The 16,928-nt window shown below is 39.1% G+C and overlaps 1 protein-coding gene across 9 annotated transcripts in view; it reads left to right on the forward strand.

The window, feature by feature from the left end:
- The window catches only part of CYLD (CYLD lysine 63 deubiquitinase), a 68,681-nt gene that overhangs the window by 28,596 nt on the left and 23,157 nt on the right, over positions 1-16,928 (forward strand). For 7 of the 9 annotated variants that reach the window (XM_032323512.1, XM_032323517.1, XM_032323513.1 and 4 more), the window contains 3 exons: positions 8,119-8,127; positions 9,080-9,178; positions 10,725-10,841. The exons of 1 other annotated variant lie outside the window; for it this stretch is intronic. In XM_032323512.1, the coding sequence (XP_032179403.1) occupies positions 8,119-8,127; positions 9,080-9,178; positions 10,725-10,841 (225 nt within the window). The remainder of the gene's footprint in view (positions 1-8,118; positions 8,128-9,079; positions 9,179-10,724; positions 10,842-16,928) is intronic. One more of the 9 variants, XM_032323514.1, reaches the window with a different exon arrangement.

Here is a 16,928-nt window from a genome sequence, read left to right on the forward strand (position 1 = left end):
CCCTCCCTTCCTCCTCCTGTTTCTTTCTTTTTCTCTTTTCTCTTTCTCTCTTTCTTCTCCCTTTGCTCATTTGTTATGTTTCTTAAATTCACAGTCAAGATGGCTTATCTGTCACCCATAAGGATGCCCTTTGGGATTATTTCCTCCCACTTCTGCCTGCCCCATCCCCCCCCCCCAAATTCACTCATCAATCTTCTTTGTATCAATATACATATGTTCACATTTTTTGGAATTGTGCATATGTGCAGTAGCTCAGGAGGTACTCTTTTTTTGTCTGACTTATTTTACTCAGTATAGTTCATTGTGACACATTCATGTGTCTTTTTTATTACTGAGAACTATTTCATTCTGTGGTAGTATGTAGTTTCATGTATATGTTTTATAAGTATATTATTTAATATATAAATTTGTATGTAGTATTTAATGTATGTTAATATAACTGTATATTAAATATATTTTATATGTATGCTCAATTCTTGCTAATATGTAGTCTTTGACCTGGATTCCTGACACAGAGCTCTTAAATCCCTTGGATTTTCGTGGGTGACAGGAGTATCTTCTGTTCTACTGGAGATGACTCTTGGAGGGATCCTGCAAGGGGGGCAGGGGTGCTGGTCCCTAGAAAGACCAAGCCATGATTAGAAATTTGAATTTTGAGCTCCAGTCCCCTATCCTGGAGGGGCTGGAAATGGAGTCAGTAATTGATCATGCCCACCTGAGAGAGTCTCCATAAAAATCCCTAAAGTAAAAGGTTTGGAGAGCTTTCAGGGTGCTCAAACCCTGGAGATGCCGGGAGGGTTTTGCTTCTGGAGAGGACATAGAAGCTCTGTGCCCCTTCCCTACACCTTGCCCTAAGTCTCTTTTTATCTGGTTGTTAATCTGTATGATTTATTACATCCTTTATAATAAAATGGTAAATGTAAGTGTTGTCCTTAGTTCCGTGAACCATTCTGGCAAATTATGGAACCCAGTGAAGGGTTGCTGGGAACACCGAGTTAGAGCTAGTCAGTCAGTAGTACCTCTGACAAACTGGTGACTGGTGTCACAATGAGAACAGTCTTTCGGATTGAGCCCTTAACTTATGGGATTTGCCCCTGATTTTATCCCGAGTTTTATTAAAAATCAAAATAAAATTCACACAACAGGATAGTCATCCCTTTAAAATGTACAATTCTGTGACATTAAGAACATTCAGAGTATTGTGCAGCTGTCACCACCGTCTAGTTCCAGAACTTCATCAGCCCAAATGGAAACTCTGTACTCATACTCCGTGTCTGGCAAACAACGATGTGTTGTTCTCTGTCACTGTGATTTGCCTATGGACATATGGACCATATGCTGCTATATGGACATTTCACATAAACAGAATAAAAATTATGGCCTTTTTTGTCTGGTCCCTTTCACTTAAGCATAATCTTTTCAAGGTTCATCCATGCTGTAGAATGAGTACTTGAGCCCTTCAGATGGGTGCACAGTATTCCATTATATAGTGCACAGTTGACTCCTGAACAACATGGGTTTGAACTGTGTGGGTCCATGGATTTTTTTATAGTATAGTAGTGTAAGTGTATTTATTTTTTCTCTTCCTTATTTTCTTAATAATATTTTCCTTTCTCTAACTTAATTTCCTGGTAACAATACAGCATATGAGACATAAAACATACAAAATGGGTTACATTGTTAACATTGACTATTTATGTTATCAGTAAGGCTTCCCAACAGTAGGCTATTAGTAAAGTTTTGGGGGAGTCAAAAGTTATATGCAGATTTCCAGCTGCATGGGAATCAGTGCCCCAAACCCTCCTGGTGTTCAAGGGTCCACTGTATTTTATTTACCCATTCGTCAGTTGGTGGCATTTGTATTTCTGGTTTTTGGCTATTTGTGAAAAATGTTGCTATGAACGTTCGTGTTGTAAGTTTTTGTGCAGACATACTTTTCAGTTCTCTTGGGTCTATGCCTAGGAATGGAATTGCTAGGTCATATGGTAGCTGTATATTTAATTGTTAGTAGAACTGCCAGGCTGTTTTCCAAAGAGGCTGCACATTTTATGTTCCCACCAGCAATATATGAGAATTCTGATTTCTTCACATTCTAGTTCTATTTTTTAAAAAGATTTTATTTATTTATTTGACAGAGAGAGAGATCACAAGTAGGCAGAGCAGTAGGCAGAGAAAGAGGGGGAAGCAGGCTCCCTGCTGAGCAGAGAGCCCTATGCTGGGCTCGATCCCAGGACCCTGAAATCATGACCTGAGCCAAAGGCAGAGGCTTAACCTGCTGAGCCACCCAGGTGCTCCATATTTCTATTTTTTTAAAGATAAACTGTATAGTTTTTGATTTTACATTTAACCCCGTGGTTCATTTTGAGTTAATTTTTTATGTACAGGTATTTTTCTTTTTCTTTTTAATGTCTAATTGTCCTACCACCAGTTGTTGAAAAGGACTTTTCTTCCACTGAATTGCTTTTGTACCTTTGTCAAAAATCAGTTGGGTATATTTGTATAGGCCTGTTTTTTGATCATTTTTTTCTTTTAAGAACTTCCTTTAGATCTGCTGGTGACAAATTATTTTAGTTGCCCCTCATCTGAGAATACCTTGCCTTCTCCTTCGTTCTTGAAGGATATTTTCACGGATTATACGATTCTGTATCAAGAATTCTTTTCTGTCAGCACCTGAAAAATATTGTGCTACTTCCTTTGGGCCTCTCTGGTTTCTGGTGAGAATTTGCTCTCATTTGAATTGCCTTTTTTTTTTTTTTTTTTAATCCCTCCTATACGTTTTGTTTTTCTCTGGCTGCTTTCAGGAGCTTCTCCTTGCCTTTAGCTTTCTTAAGTTTTATTATGATGTGTCTTGGCATAGAATTTCTTCGGGTTTATCCTGTTTGGTGCTTACTCAGCTTCCTGGATTGGTAAGTGTATGTCTCTTGCCACATTTGGTCAGTTTCAATCTGCCTTTCTTTGAGTACTTTTTCAGGCCTGCCCCCTCTTTCTCTTCTCCTTTTAAGATTCTGATGAAATAAATGTTAGATCTTTTGTGAAGTCCCACAGGGACCTGAGTCTTCTTTCTTTCTTTTTAAAGTTTATTTTCTCTGTGTTGTTCATACTGGGTAATTCGTACTGTTCTATCTTCAGGTTCACTCACGATTTCCTGTGCTTCCTCCATTTTGCTATTGAGCTCATCCACCAAACTTTGTATCTGGGTTGTTGTTTTTTTCGGTTCTAAGATTTCCATTTCACTCTTCTTTATATCTTCCGTTTCTTTGCTGAGACTTTCTGTTTCTTTGTTGAGGTTTCTGTTCTATCATTTTTTTCCTGAGGGTGTTTGTAATTGCTTATTGAAGCGTTTTTATTATGGCTGTTCAAAATCCTTGTCAGATAACTCTAACTTTCTGTCATCTCAGTATTGGCGTTTATTAGCTGTCTTTTCAAATTCTTCTTGAAGGATGCCTGGGTGGCTCAGTTGGTTGAGCGTCTGCCTTTGGCTCAGGTCATGATCCCGGTGTCCTGGGATCAAGTGCTATATCAGCTCCTTGCTCATCAGGGATCCTGCTTCTCCTTCTACCTCTGCCATTTCCCCTGCTTATGCTCTCTGGCTCTATCTCTCTGTCAAATAAATAAATAAAATCTTAAAAAAAATTTTCTTGGGATCTTCCTGGTTCTCAGTATAATGCGTGATTTTTGTTTGAAACCTGGACAGTTGGGTATTACGTTTTGAGACTCTAGATCCTGCTAGATCTAGAGCCAACTTTTAGTCATCTTTCTTTGACACTGCTCTGGCCAGGGAAGAGGGGGGTACATGCCAACTTGTTAGTGCCAGATGGAAGCAGAAGCTTTGCCTCCCTTGGCCTCTTCCGTCTCAGGAGACGGAAATTCCTTATTCCTGCTTGGTGTGTGTTGGTCTCCAGTGACACTGTGATGAGTATGGCCTCATTTCTGCTGGGCTATGGTCAAAGTTCTGACTCTCCTCTAGACCTCCTTTGGTCCCACCCCAGCAGGTGGACAGAGATGGAAGTCTAGGCTCTCCATGTGTTCCCTTCTGACACCAAGGAGGTGGGAGTACTTGGTTATCAGGTGGTGGCTCCAGACTTGGCTTTCTCCAGCATCCTTACATGAGAGGAAGTCTAGGCTCCCCATTTGGCCTTTGTTGAAGTGGGTGGGGCCACCGTTTTTTTCTGTGGTGTTTGGCTGATGTTAAATGATTATTATCTAATATTTTTCTGTCTTACTGGGTTTCCTCTTTTCTCATCCTTTGGCTAGAGAGAGGTGACTTGTTGGGGCTTTCATCTCTCTGTACTCATTGGCATTTCCAGTTTACTGGCTTCTTCAGCTCTAAGAGGGATACATGAGGCAAGAAGAAAATCCAGGGAATTTTCCACCGTGTTCTTCCATAGGTCTGGAGCTTCCCACCTCATCTGCCTTCTCCTCTCCACCTTCCAGGGTCTTCTAATTTTTGTTTTGCAAGTTATGTCCAGAATTTTTAGTTGTACTTACGAGGAGGAATAGGAAAAGGTGTGTCTAGTCATCTTTCCAGAAGTGGAAGTTGTACCTGTTGTTGTAAGTTAACAATAATAGATCTTAGGCCTCACTTCATTCAGTTTATGAGTTGCATACTTAATCTTTTGTTTAAATTATGCATTGTGTTTCATTTTATGAATATACCATGTTTTTTTAACCAGCTCCGTATGGATGGGCATTTAGATTGTTTTCAATCTTTTACTCTTACAAACAGGGCTTCAGTAAATACCTTCATGTGTATGTATTGGTTTACATGTGTTCCAGTGCAGCTAAAAGATAGCTTCCTGTCTTACTATCCATATCTTCTTAGAGAACTGTGTATTCATTTGATAGAAGAGTCACTGTCACCTAAAGGAAATCAGAATATTTCTTTTTAGATGGATCTGATTGTGAAAAAGGCACTCCTTGTATGATGTGTGCTTAGATCTACTTTCCTACAACTTCATGCATTGATTCTAGTTTAGAGCTGGTGATTAAGACGGGACAAATCCAGTTCTTCTTCCTTACAACAACCCTTAGATATTAAAAGCTGAGTGTCTTTGGAATCTTCATCTTCATCATCCTAAGAAGTTTGAGTCCTTTTAGCCATTTTCCTGTGGCATGATTTCCAGATACTCTGAATTAGACCTGGTTTGTTGGAGATGTTCTTTAACAGTTGCGCATCTAGAGGGAAGTGGAATACTGTAATTGACATGTGGGCCAATGGTTGGTAATGACAAAAAATAATTGACCCAAAAATTTGGGGGACAGCCCCCTGTCACAGTCTGAATTCTATTCCCAGAGACCATGGTAATGCCGTGCTTGCATTATGGATAAATGTTTGCATTTATTCTCAGTAAATTAATAGATACTGTATTTATTCTTGACTTAAATCCCCAGTTTTGTTCTTGCATACGTCTGCTTCTGAGCTGTGCTTGTACAGTTGATTTGGAGGGTCTCAGCTGGACTTTGCCTTTGTCTCTGTGAAATTTTATGTCATCAGAGCTATGTAGTCTTCCAACATTTTCAGATCATTTTGGATACTAATTCTGTCTTTGCATGTATTGTTTCTCTCTCTCAACACCATGCCATCTGTACTCATCTGACTACTTAAGTCGGATGTATTTTGCTCATATTCATATCAAATATTCATAAGATATTTTTTAAAATGGTAACTTCCTGGAAGTAGTGCTGTGAGGTCAAAGGCTATGTGTATTTACATTCTGATAGAGAATGCTAGATGGCCTTCCACAGAGATCGATTGTCAGTCTGAATCACCTTGCATGTTTTCTGTATAGACAGGAATCCTGCTCATAAGAGACAGAGCCCAGAAGGTTAATTTGAAGGACTAGATCCGAGTATGTAACCCCATTGTCATCTGATGGGACCTTCTAGCTTTTTTCCCAAAAAATTTTCATATAAAATAATCTAAAATATACGAAAGGCATTTATTTTGATCAGCAATCATGCCTCATAGATATCTTTGTGTAGTTGTTAAGTATAGTCCATTGGTATCTGGTTTTATAATACCTCATTTTACCCAAGTAAACTTATATTTTCTCTAGTAGCTTTCTCTGTGGATACTAAACTCTCATTTGGGTCTGAATTATGCTCTCGTGGCTGATGATGTTAAGCAGTACATCAATTAAGTCATTTTTCTCTATTTAATGGGTCATTCGAATTCACAGACATTTCTTGTGATTTGATTGTTATTGTTCACTAGTTTATTGTCATGATTATCAACCCAAGATTCTCCAAGAGATTTTTGTTTTTCTGATTAAATTAACAGGAGTGATGGATGAGCTCCTACTTTATAACTTTTTATTGAATTATAATTGATATAGAATATTACATTAGTTTGAGTTGTACAAGATAATGATTCAGTGTTTTTATACATTATAAAAAAAATGATTGCCATGATAAGTCTAGTTACCATCTGTCACCTTACAAATTTATTACAGTATTATTTTAGTATATGTGCTGTTCTCTATGCTGTATATTACATCTCTGTGATTTTTTTTTTAAATAACTGGAAGTTTGTACCTCTTAATTCCCTTTACCTATTTAGTCTGCCCACTTCCCCTTGCCCCTGGCTACTGCCAGTTTGTTCTGTGTATCTAAGACTGTTTCTTGTTCGTTTTATTTGGCTTTTTTAGATTCTACACATAAATGAAATCATATAGTATTCTTCTTTCCCTTTCTAACTTAACTTAGCGTAATACCGTCTAGATCTGTTCATTTCATTGCACATGGGGATTTCATTCTTTTTTTTTTTTTTTAATGGCTGAGTAATATTCCCGTGTGTGTGTGTGTGTGTGTGTGTGTATGTGTGTGTGTGTAACAGATCTTTGTCCATTCATCTGTTCATGGTCTTTGATCCAAATTACTTTGGCTATTGTAGGGACACATACCTACTTTTATCATTTTGAATGTCATCCTGCTGTGTGTATATATAATGGATATTCTTTGTCTGGTTTCTTTCACTCAACCCAGTCTCTCTGTTGTACACATCAGTAGTTTATTCAGTTTTTATTACTCTGTAGTACTCTGCTGTAGGAACAGATTTGCTTAGAATGGATTATTTCAGCTTTTGGTTATTCTGAGGCTGCTGTGCACACTTTTGTACATGCCATTTGGTGGACAGACCACACTATCTCCTTTAAAATCTCTTAAGCAGAATTGTTTTAATTTCACAGAATTGCCTGCTGGATCAATTCCTTGTTACTTTCTCATACCGTGCTCGCTTTGGCAGCATTAAATACTTTCCTGAGATGGTAATCTCCTAAAATTCATTTAAGGTAGAAGGCTTTGGTTTTGGATCATGAACATAGTAATGACAGAGAAACAGTATTTGGCATGTCATTGCTGAAGGGAAAATTAGATGTGACATGTGACCCTTCACCTGAATAGATCTATTCCTCAAAATCAGTATTTGACATTCTCTCAGGCAAAGTCTTTGGCAGAAGATAACCACTGTTTACAACTCCAGTGCTGTGTCCCCTATACCCCCAGCAGAACAGCCACCAATGGCTCGTCCATGTGGCCCTCTGGTTCCACTGGGCTGCCTCAGTTAAGACCATTTGCTGGCTTTGTGGCCATCATCATTCACTGCGTCATGTCTGTAGGGTCTCCTGTGCGTGTGCTTATCTTTGGAACATGGACGTACATGTTGCTAGTTACAATTCACAGTGGGAATTCGCTTTCTTTAGTCCATGTATGTGCTGTCATTTGGGAACTTTTGCCAGTGACTGAGGGATTTTACCTTTCACAGTAGCTCTCCTGTGTACTTGGAGACACTCGAATGGCATCATAAGAGTATCAGTAAACAGCTTTTACTATATCACTTGGTTGAAGTCATGGCTACTTAGTATAATTTTTGAATTAAAATAATTTTTCATTTGATCGTATTCTGACCCATGTAAGATCTAGTTTAACACTGAAATCTTTCCCCCCTCCAATCATGATTTATAAACCTTACCAAGGATTATTTATATATAATTAATTCAGTATTATTTTCTTTTTCTAAAAAAGTGGCTTTTTCTTATGTTTAAAGTGTAAAAATTTTCCCATTTTTTTCCTTCTGTTCTCAAAAATCCACTGTGGGTGTTATCGTTTTTGCTGACACAGCTTTATCAGGTATGATTCCTAAGTGTCATGTTGGACTTTACAGATATGTTGTTGAAATTTCCAGGAGAAAAACTTTCCAGATTGGCTTTCTACATTTGCTTGATCAGTATTTGTGAATATCTTATGAAAGTTGTTGGCCTTTAAGGTATAGAGTGGTCTGTAAAAAACCAACTTTGCCTAATTTATTACACCTATATTCCAAAAAGAAGTTTTGAAGTGTTTTCTTCAAAAATATTGGTATTTTTCTCTGGTTTTCTTCACCATTAATCTGTGTATAGTTCTCTGCCTTTGTCCTGTTTATATGTGTACATGTTAGTATACTCATCAGTGTTTCTTAACATACATGATTTTTCAAACTGCTTCATATTTCTGACCAGATTTTTTCCAAATTATGTTCCATGAAATACATTAATCTGACATGCTAAAGAGAATGGGACAAAAAGTATTATAAAATGATTACTGTATTCCTCTTTGAGAGATTCACAGTTCACATTGGCATGTTAAAGGATTTGGTGTTATGCATTAAGGAAATTTGTTTACCTTTGTTGATCTCAGCATCTTCTAGAAATATTTGAGTGTAGAACACTTCATAACACACTGGGTGTCATTGGGATACCCACTGGGGGACTCTTACAAAAGATAATGGAGTTTTCTCTATAGTGTTTCAACACATCAGATAATACTGATAAAAAGTGACTAAATTTTCAAAAAGTTACAACACTTAGCTGAATTCTATTTGGGTTTTATTTTCTTATGGTAATTACATTCTGAAATACGGCATTGATTTTTTTTCCCAGTAACTCTCAGTACTTGTGTCGACCTTTAAACATTTGTAAAACTATTGTGAAAATGTTGCTGTCTTGTAGGAAAGAGACTTTTTTGGTTGCTGTTGTCATCGTTTGTTTGTTTCTCTTCTGTCAGAATTTGCTTTTATCCTTAAAACATATGTTTACTGTTTCAGATAGCGTGACACAGGAAAGGAGGCCTCCCAAACTTGCCTTTATGTCAAGAGGTGTTGGGGACAAAGTTTCATCCAGTCATAATAAACCAAAGGCCACAGGTACGGGTCAGGAGACTACAGTTCATAGATATTAACATGGTGTCTGATTTGCCATGGCACTGAACGAAGGTTGAAAGGTTTTATTCGAAGCACATGTAGGTTCTCTTCTTCCAAATGTTTTTAGTATTTCACTAAAAATTTTTTATAGATGCTCTTGGTTAAGCCAAGAGTTCCCAACCTTTTTTAAGTTGATGGAAAGCTTTCCAGGAGGACCTGTGTCTTTTGTTGGTTTATATCGCTGGTTTTTGGAACCCCCCTACCTGCAACATTTGTATGTAAAGTTTAGAGTTGCAACTGTACAAAAACACCTTATTTGGATAATGTTATAGAGGGTAAAGTATATAGAGAGTAATTATGTGGATTTTGCTAACAAAATGTGGCACAAGATAAATTCCAAACTGCTAAGCAAACATTTTTGTCTCTCTTCCAAAAACTCCCTCACAATGCATGTGGAGTTCTTAGCTTTTTTTTCTTTAGCTTCCACATATTTCATAGTTTTAAAGGACGGTGGTTACACAAGCTAAACAGCTCATTTAAAAAGCTATAAGAATGTTTGTTAACTCAGATGTGGGTTAGGAGCAGAATATTTTTTCCTCAGTTATCTGGTGGACAAAACTACTTCAGCTCATTTTAAAGGAAATTGTATTTTAAGACATATTTTATATGACTTTGGACCCTGGGAGACTTAGGATTAAATAGGATACACAAGTAATAGTTATTTTTTGTGTTAACTTATGGATCTAGATAAGATAGCTCACACTTGTTATTCTCACTTAAATATAAATAGCCTACAGATTTTCTGCAGACATGTGCATTACTTGTTTTGTAGCCGATCTTAGCTATAAGCATAAAATATAGCGTTATCTGCTTTAAATTGGAAAAAAAAATCAGATTTTGTATGGGTTCTAGAAACCCCCTGCTCTAACCTACAGTGTGTCCTCTTAGTACTGAGGCAGGATAGGGTCTTGAAATGTCTGTGATAGGGCCACACTAACTCTTTCTTACTTTAATTAATTTAATATGGAAAAAATAATACTGCTTGAACATTTCAAAGGCATGAAGAAATGAAGCAAGGAATTTGATGACAAAGATTCCAAACTGTTTAAATTTTTAAAACTTAATTGGTATGCTGATTTGTGTATACAAGATTTGAAGATAATCTTCTGAAAGGAACAGTTTTAAAATAATAGGTTAAATTTGGGATCCAAGAGATTCATCACATGAAATTGGGGAATGGTGATACTGACACTTGGAAATAAGTCAGAGAAGACGAAAATAATTTTTTAAAGCAGTTTGTCTTAAAAAAAAAAAAAGTAGGCTCTTCTTTTAACTCCCTCCTGTTTCCCTCCTATATTGATTCTTGGATGGAAGAGTTTTTTTGACATTGACAAAATGGTTGAAATTGCTAATAAAATACATTGTGTTTGTATACATCTGTTGCTTTCTTAAGCAATTGTTAACACTGAATGCATGTTAATTTCTCTTAGGGAAAAGCTTTCACACCATATTGACTTTATTTTTAAAAGGAACTTTTCTTGATCCATAGGATCTACCTCAGACCCTGGAAATAGAAACAGATCTGAATTCTTTTATACTTTAAATGGATCTTCTGTTGACTCACAACCACAATCCAAATCAAAAAACACATGGTACATTGATGAAGGTAATCCATAATTTTAGTGTCTTTCATTAAGATCCTCTCCTTTTAGCTCATCAGGGAAACAAAAAGGGTTTTTCACCGGTATATCTCGTTTTTGGAAACAGAATGAGTAGGCCATTCTTCAGTACTGTGACTGAACTAAAATACTGTATACAGTTTGAACTGCACTGCTGTTAGATTAATACAACATTCAGAAAAATGTGTTAGTACCTTGTTTTCTTCCCTTCGCTGATCTTTAGGGTAAGATGTCTAGAAGCAGTTGAATCATTTAAAGTTTTCCAGGTCTGGGTCTTTGTTTGCCCCTTTCAAACTCTCCCTTTTTTACCTTTCTTTGGTTCAGGGGCATCATTTTCTTCTGGTTTATTATTTTCTTTTGTTCATCCCTTCAGTAAATACTCACTGAGTGCTTACTATGTGCCAGGAACTCTTCTAGGCCCAGAGGTCACAATGCTGAGCGAACAGACAGGGTCCTTGCCCATTCTGACTTTATGATCAAGTCATTAATGGACATTGCTCAGACTGTAACAGAAACAGACCTGAAATTGCAGTCATGGTGCGTGCAGGGAAGGCACATGGTGCCGTGAGAGCATATAAAGATGGGTTTTACTTACGGGGGCTCAGAGCTGTTTCTCTGAGGAAGCAGCGTGAGCTTAAATTTACCAGAGGCATGCGAGATAACACAGGGAAAGGGACAGAGGCCCTTTTAGGTGGCATACTTAAGGCCTCATGGAAAAATGGAGCTGGTGTTTGCCAAGGACTAAAAAGAGCCCGAGTAGCTAGAACAAAGAGAGAGGCATAACATTTTATGAGAAAGGCGTACAGGGCCAGGCCATGTGGAGCCTGGTGTGCCCTAGTTAAAGGAAATGGGAAGCTGCTGAAGGATTTTCAGCAAGGGGTGACATGACCAAGTTTGCCTTTTGAAAATCATTCTGACTGCACGGTGGACAGTGGATTGAAGCAGGGACCATGCAGATATGAGGGCACCATAGAAGGTGGTTGCAGGGCCCAGAAATAGATTATAGCAGCTGGGGCGAGCCTTTTTGGGGAAAGGGATGGAGGGTGGCAAGTGGATGGCATAGGAGACATTTAGGAAGTGAATTGATAAGGCTCACAGATAGACTGAAAGTGGAAACTGAGGAAGAAAGAGGTGTCAGTGATAGTCCGGGTTTTCTGGCTTATATACGGTGTGATTGTAGAGGAAGGTGATGAATTTGATTTTGAATACATTGAGCTCCAGGGGCCTTTTCAACTTCCCAGAGGTGATTTGTGTCCAGGAGACAGCTGGATATACAGGTCTGGAGCGTAGAAGAGAGTTAAGGGCTAGAGAAGTAAATTTGCAAGTCGCCCCCACGTATTTGGTGATTAAAGTCCTGTGAATCATATCAACTGAGTTGAGAGTGGGCCAGGGGGTGCGGTGGAGGGCGCAGGATAAGACTGAGCCCTAAGGACCTCAGTGGCAGAGACAGAGGAGACTGAGAAAAAGCGACAGGAGGGAGGTGAGGGAAACCAGGAGGTTTTTGAGTCAAGAAGCTGAGGAGCTCGTGGAGAGCAGTGTTGAATGCTCCTGGGAGGGCAAGTATTTAGCCACTGAATTTAGCCACCGGAAGCCATCGATAACCTCAGTTGGCTATGCTTTTGTGGAGATGTGTGGAGATAAGAGACATGAGTCCAGTTGCTTGAAATGGAATTTGGGCTTCATCCTGGACTTCTCTCTCTCTCATTAGTCACATCCAGTTGTCACCGAGTCGTCTGGAGTTCCTCTTTTCAGTATCACTAGACTTTTTCCCGTCTTCCTCATTTCTGCACCCACTGCCTTAGTCCAGATCCTTTCTTGCTGTCCAGTTAACATAACAGCCTTCTGACTGGTTCATCTGCCTCAGCCTTGGTCCTTCTGAATTCATTCTCAGCACTAATAACCGCCCTCACCATCATCCTTATCATCGCTGCCATCCTCACGGTGGCTGACGTTTCTTGATGGTGTACTGCACCAGGCGCTATGTTACACACTTTATACGCACTACTTTGCCCTCATACCAACTTCATGAGATAGGTATTTTTACTTTCTCTTTTGTTGCAGTGGTTAAATGCCTTGCCCAAGGCCACACAGCTAGTATGAGTGGTGCCAGGATTCCAATCCAAGTCTGCTTAACACCAGAACTGCCGCTTCTGATGACTACACAGTGCTTTCTTCACATTACTTTCTGGTTGGTTTTTCTGAAGATATATCTTCTCATGTCTCTCCTTTATTGTACTTCTATTAATTTTCTCCTAGTCCTTGATGATAGCAATCTAGATTCCTTCCTTTGGCCTGTTGGACTCTCTTACGGCACGGCTTCTTCCTTGTCTCTCTCATGTGTCCTGCATTCCTGCTCTCGCCATGCTTGGAGGGGGGCCATTTTGGAACGTGCCATCCTTTTCTCTTTTCTTGGCGCCTGTTGTTCCTCTTGCCTGGAAATCCTTCTTCCTTTTCCTCCCACTCCGTGCTCAGGCTTACTTCTATCCATCTGTTCAATCTCAGCTTGGGTATTATTTTCTCCTGGAAGCCTTTCCTGTCTCTCTTGGGTTAGGTGAGGTGCCATCATAATTGTTTGCCGCCTGTCTCTTCTGCAAGACTGGAATTCCAAGTGCCTCTCACAGGGCTTGGCATGGAGTACATTTAGTAATTGTTTGCAAATTAAATCAAAATAAGAACTCTGTAATGGCTTTTTAGCTATGATATGGATCATCTATATTATACGTAAACAAATGAAACAGTCCAAGTTTGCTGCTACCTCACTTGGGCTATGATACTCACTTGGGCTTAGATACTTAACATATTCACTTAGATACTCATAGCAAATGATTTGAGTGAGCTCTCTGATTTCACCTTCTCTGTGCCTTCGTTTCTACTTGGGGTAGGTTGTTGCAGAGATAGGCAGGCACAGGGCCTCATCCCCAGGAATCCTTCCTAGCCATAGAACAGGAAGCTTCCTTCAGTGGTGCCTCTCCAGGAAGGTTCTGTCTCCTGATGGACCATTTTTTTACGTTTTGGTCCATATGTTAGAAGTTGGCCATTCTTTCAAAGATCTTGGGAGTGCTGAGACGGCAAGGGCCTGGGCAGGGTGCTGTGGTGAGTCACAGTCCTGCTGGCCTCTGCACGACCACGGGGACTCACGGGGACTATCCACGGTGGTTAGGGTGCAGCCCTGCTCTCTCCCTCTGTCATTCCTGGTAGCTTTGGGAATGTTTTTCCTATGAGCTGCTTTCTTTCTAAGGAAAGGAAACTGGTTAAGACCGTGGGCTTGTCATAACCTAGGTGACATTAATTCTTTAAGTTTATGCTATGATTTTATTCTTACTCAGTTTCTGTAGTGTGGTAGAATATTTTTAACTGCTTGACTATAGTCTAATGTTGTATACTAAGTGTATATAAGAACGTGGATCCCAAACAGGATATATAAAGTCAGGAAATCTATGTGGAGTAGGCCTTCATCCTTAAATTAGAAAATAGAAGTAATTTCAGTATAAAAGAACATTTCTTGTCTATAATTAATTTCACTTATATATCTAAAAAGCTTTTTTTTACCCCTACAGCATTTGATTCATGTATTCACTTTTTTTAAAAAAAGATTTTATTTATTTATTTGACAGAGAGAGAGAGATCACAAGTAGGCAGAGAGGCAGGCAGAGAGAGAGGAGGAAGCAGGCTCCCCGCTAAGCAGAGAGCTTGATGCGGGGCTCGATCCCAGGACCCTGGGATCATGACCTGAGCTGAAGGCAGAGGCTTTAACCCACTGAGCCACCCAGGCACCCCCTATTCACTTTTTTCTTGAATGTTGAGTATTTTCTTGTGTTAGTGGCTGTACCAAGTGCTGTGGGTTCAGCCATGAAGCCTCATAAAAAACCATGAAGAAGACTAACAGAATTGCTCTTCTTATGGAGCTTATGGTCTGGTTGGTATGGCAGATAGTAAATATGTGGACAGACGAGGGAAGAATTGGTGGTGGTATGTGCAGTGAAGGAAGTGAACACGGTGTGACAGCACATCTGGTGGGAAGCTGGCTCCCACAGAGTGCTGTGGGGAGGTTCTCTTTGAGGAAAGGATATTTGGGTTGAGATCTGGATGATGTGAGTCAACCTGCCAGAGAAAGAGCTTAGGAAGAACGTTCCAGGCATAGGAGATAGGAAAGGCCAGAGGTGAGAAACAGCCCTTGAGGCCGGGGTGGCTACAGCATGGTAAGCAAGGAAAACAGGGGTATAAAAGGGATTTGGACAGGTAGGTAGGAGCTAGATCATCCAGTTATAGATCTCTGTGAGAAATTTAGTATTTATTTTAAGAACACTGGAAAGCCATTGGAAGCTTTTAAATAGGGGACTGCCAGAAGATCATGGAAGATCTTTAGATCTTAAAAGGTCTCTCTTAGAGTTGTATGGTGAATAGTTTGGAGAGGGACAAGAAGAGGGTCAGACCGGGGAAGACACTGGTTACAGGGTGAAAGATGATGGTGGCTTAAATTAGGGAGACAATAGGGGGAAGAGAAGAGGATGAATTTGAAATATATTTTAGAGATAGAACCAAATGCTTTATGGATTTGGGTTTTGGGCTTGAGGGTTTGAGAAAGAAAAGAATAACTTTTAAAATTCCTATGTTAAGGGGCACCTGGGGGGCTCAGTCAATTAAGTGAGCCTTTGGCGCAGGTCCTGATCCTGGGGTTCTAGGACCGAGCCCCATGTTGGGCTCCCTGTTCTGTGGGGAGCCTGCATGTCCATCTCCTTCTGCCTGCTGCTCACCCTGCTTGTTCGTCCTCTCTCTCTCAAATAAATAAATAAAACTTAAAAAACATTCCTGTGTTGAATATCATTACTGAAGAATCTTAAATGGGTAAGGCATATAGAATACTAAGGTACGAAGTACAGTGAACACCCATGTAGTTGCTCCTACTTAAAGAAAAAAACCATTCTTATCACCTTTGAAATTCCCTTGGTGCTTTTCCTAGAACCTTCCCTTCCCACTCTCCTCTGAGCTTCTGTAATGTCTAATTTAGTGTTTATCATTCTCTTGGTTTTCATGATAGCCTTATAAGTTTGTATATCTAAACAGCATACTGTTAGTTGTGCATGTTTCTGAGCTTCCGATAAAGGAATCAGACTACGTATGCTGTAGTTTCCCCTCAATATTACATTCCAAAGAGTCACCGCAGGAGTGTTGTATGATTATAGTTTATTTGTTTTCATCACTGTGTAGCGTTTCATTCCATTTCATTCATTGCTGTGAAATGTCTAAATATAGCACAGTATATGTCTGTAGTCAACCACCGATGGACATTTGAATTGTCTTTATTTTCTTGCTATTATTGACAGCTCCACTATTGTTAACAGCAGAGCTGTTACACGTGTCAAGACTGTATACCTAGAAATGGATTCACTGGGACATGTCATATGCATGTCTTTCCTTTACTAGATCGTGCCACACTGTTCCCAGGGTAGTTGTACCAGTTTACGCTCCCATCAGCATTGTGTGAATGTATCATTTGCTCTTCATCCTGATCAATAGTTAATGTTCTAAGACCTTGAACTTTTGAAATGATATCTCACATTGCTTTTGACTTTTTTTTTCTTATCTACTTACTGTTCAGGGCAAGAATCTTTTCACTGATGTGTTGGTAATTTGGGTATCTTCTTCTGATTTGCCTTTCAAGCCCTTTGTCCATTTTTTCTTAGGGGTTTGTTTTTTTTTTTTTTTTTTTTGGTCTTTTTTGTATTGATTGATAGTCTTTTGTCCAATTTTAATCCTGTGTCAGAAATATGTATTATAAGTGTTTTCTCCTTGTTCAGCTCATATTCTCACTCTTGTTATGTTGCCTTTTAATGAATAAGCTCAATTTGAATGTCATATTTGTCAGTCTCTTCCTTTATGGCTTGTATATTTATGTTCAAGAAATTTTTCTCTGCCCTAAATCATAAAGAACGTTTTTCTAAATGGTCTTCCAGAAGCTTAGAGTCTTGCCTTTCGCATTTGTCTTTAAACTACCCACAAGTATTTTTGTGTAGATCAGGTAGTACAAGTTCAATTTAATTTTTTTTTTAAAGTTCTGATGACCGATGATCTCA

This window comes from Mustela erminea, chromosome 19 (genome assembly GCF_009829155.1).
Source record: "Mustela erminea isolate mMusErm1 chromosome 19, mMusErm1.Pri, whole genome shotgun sequence".
Lineage (NCBI taxonomy): Eukaryota > Metazoa > Chordata > Mammalia > Carnivora > Mustelidae > Mustela > Mustela erminea.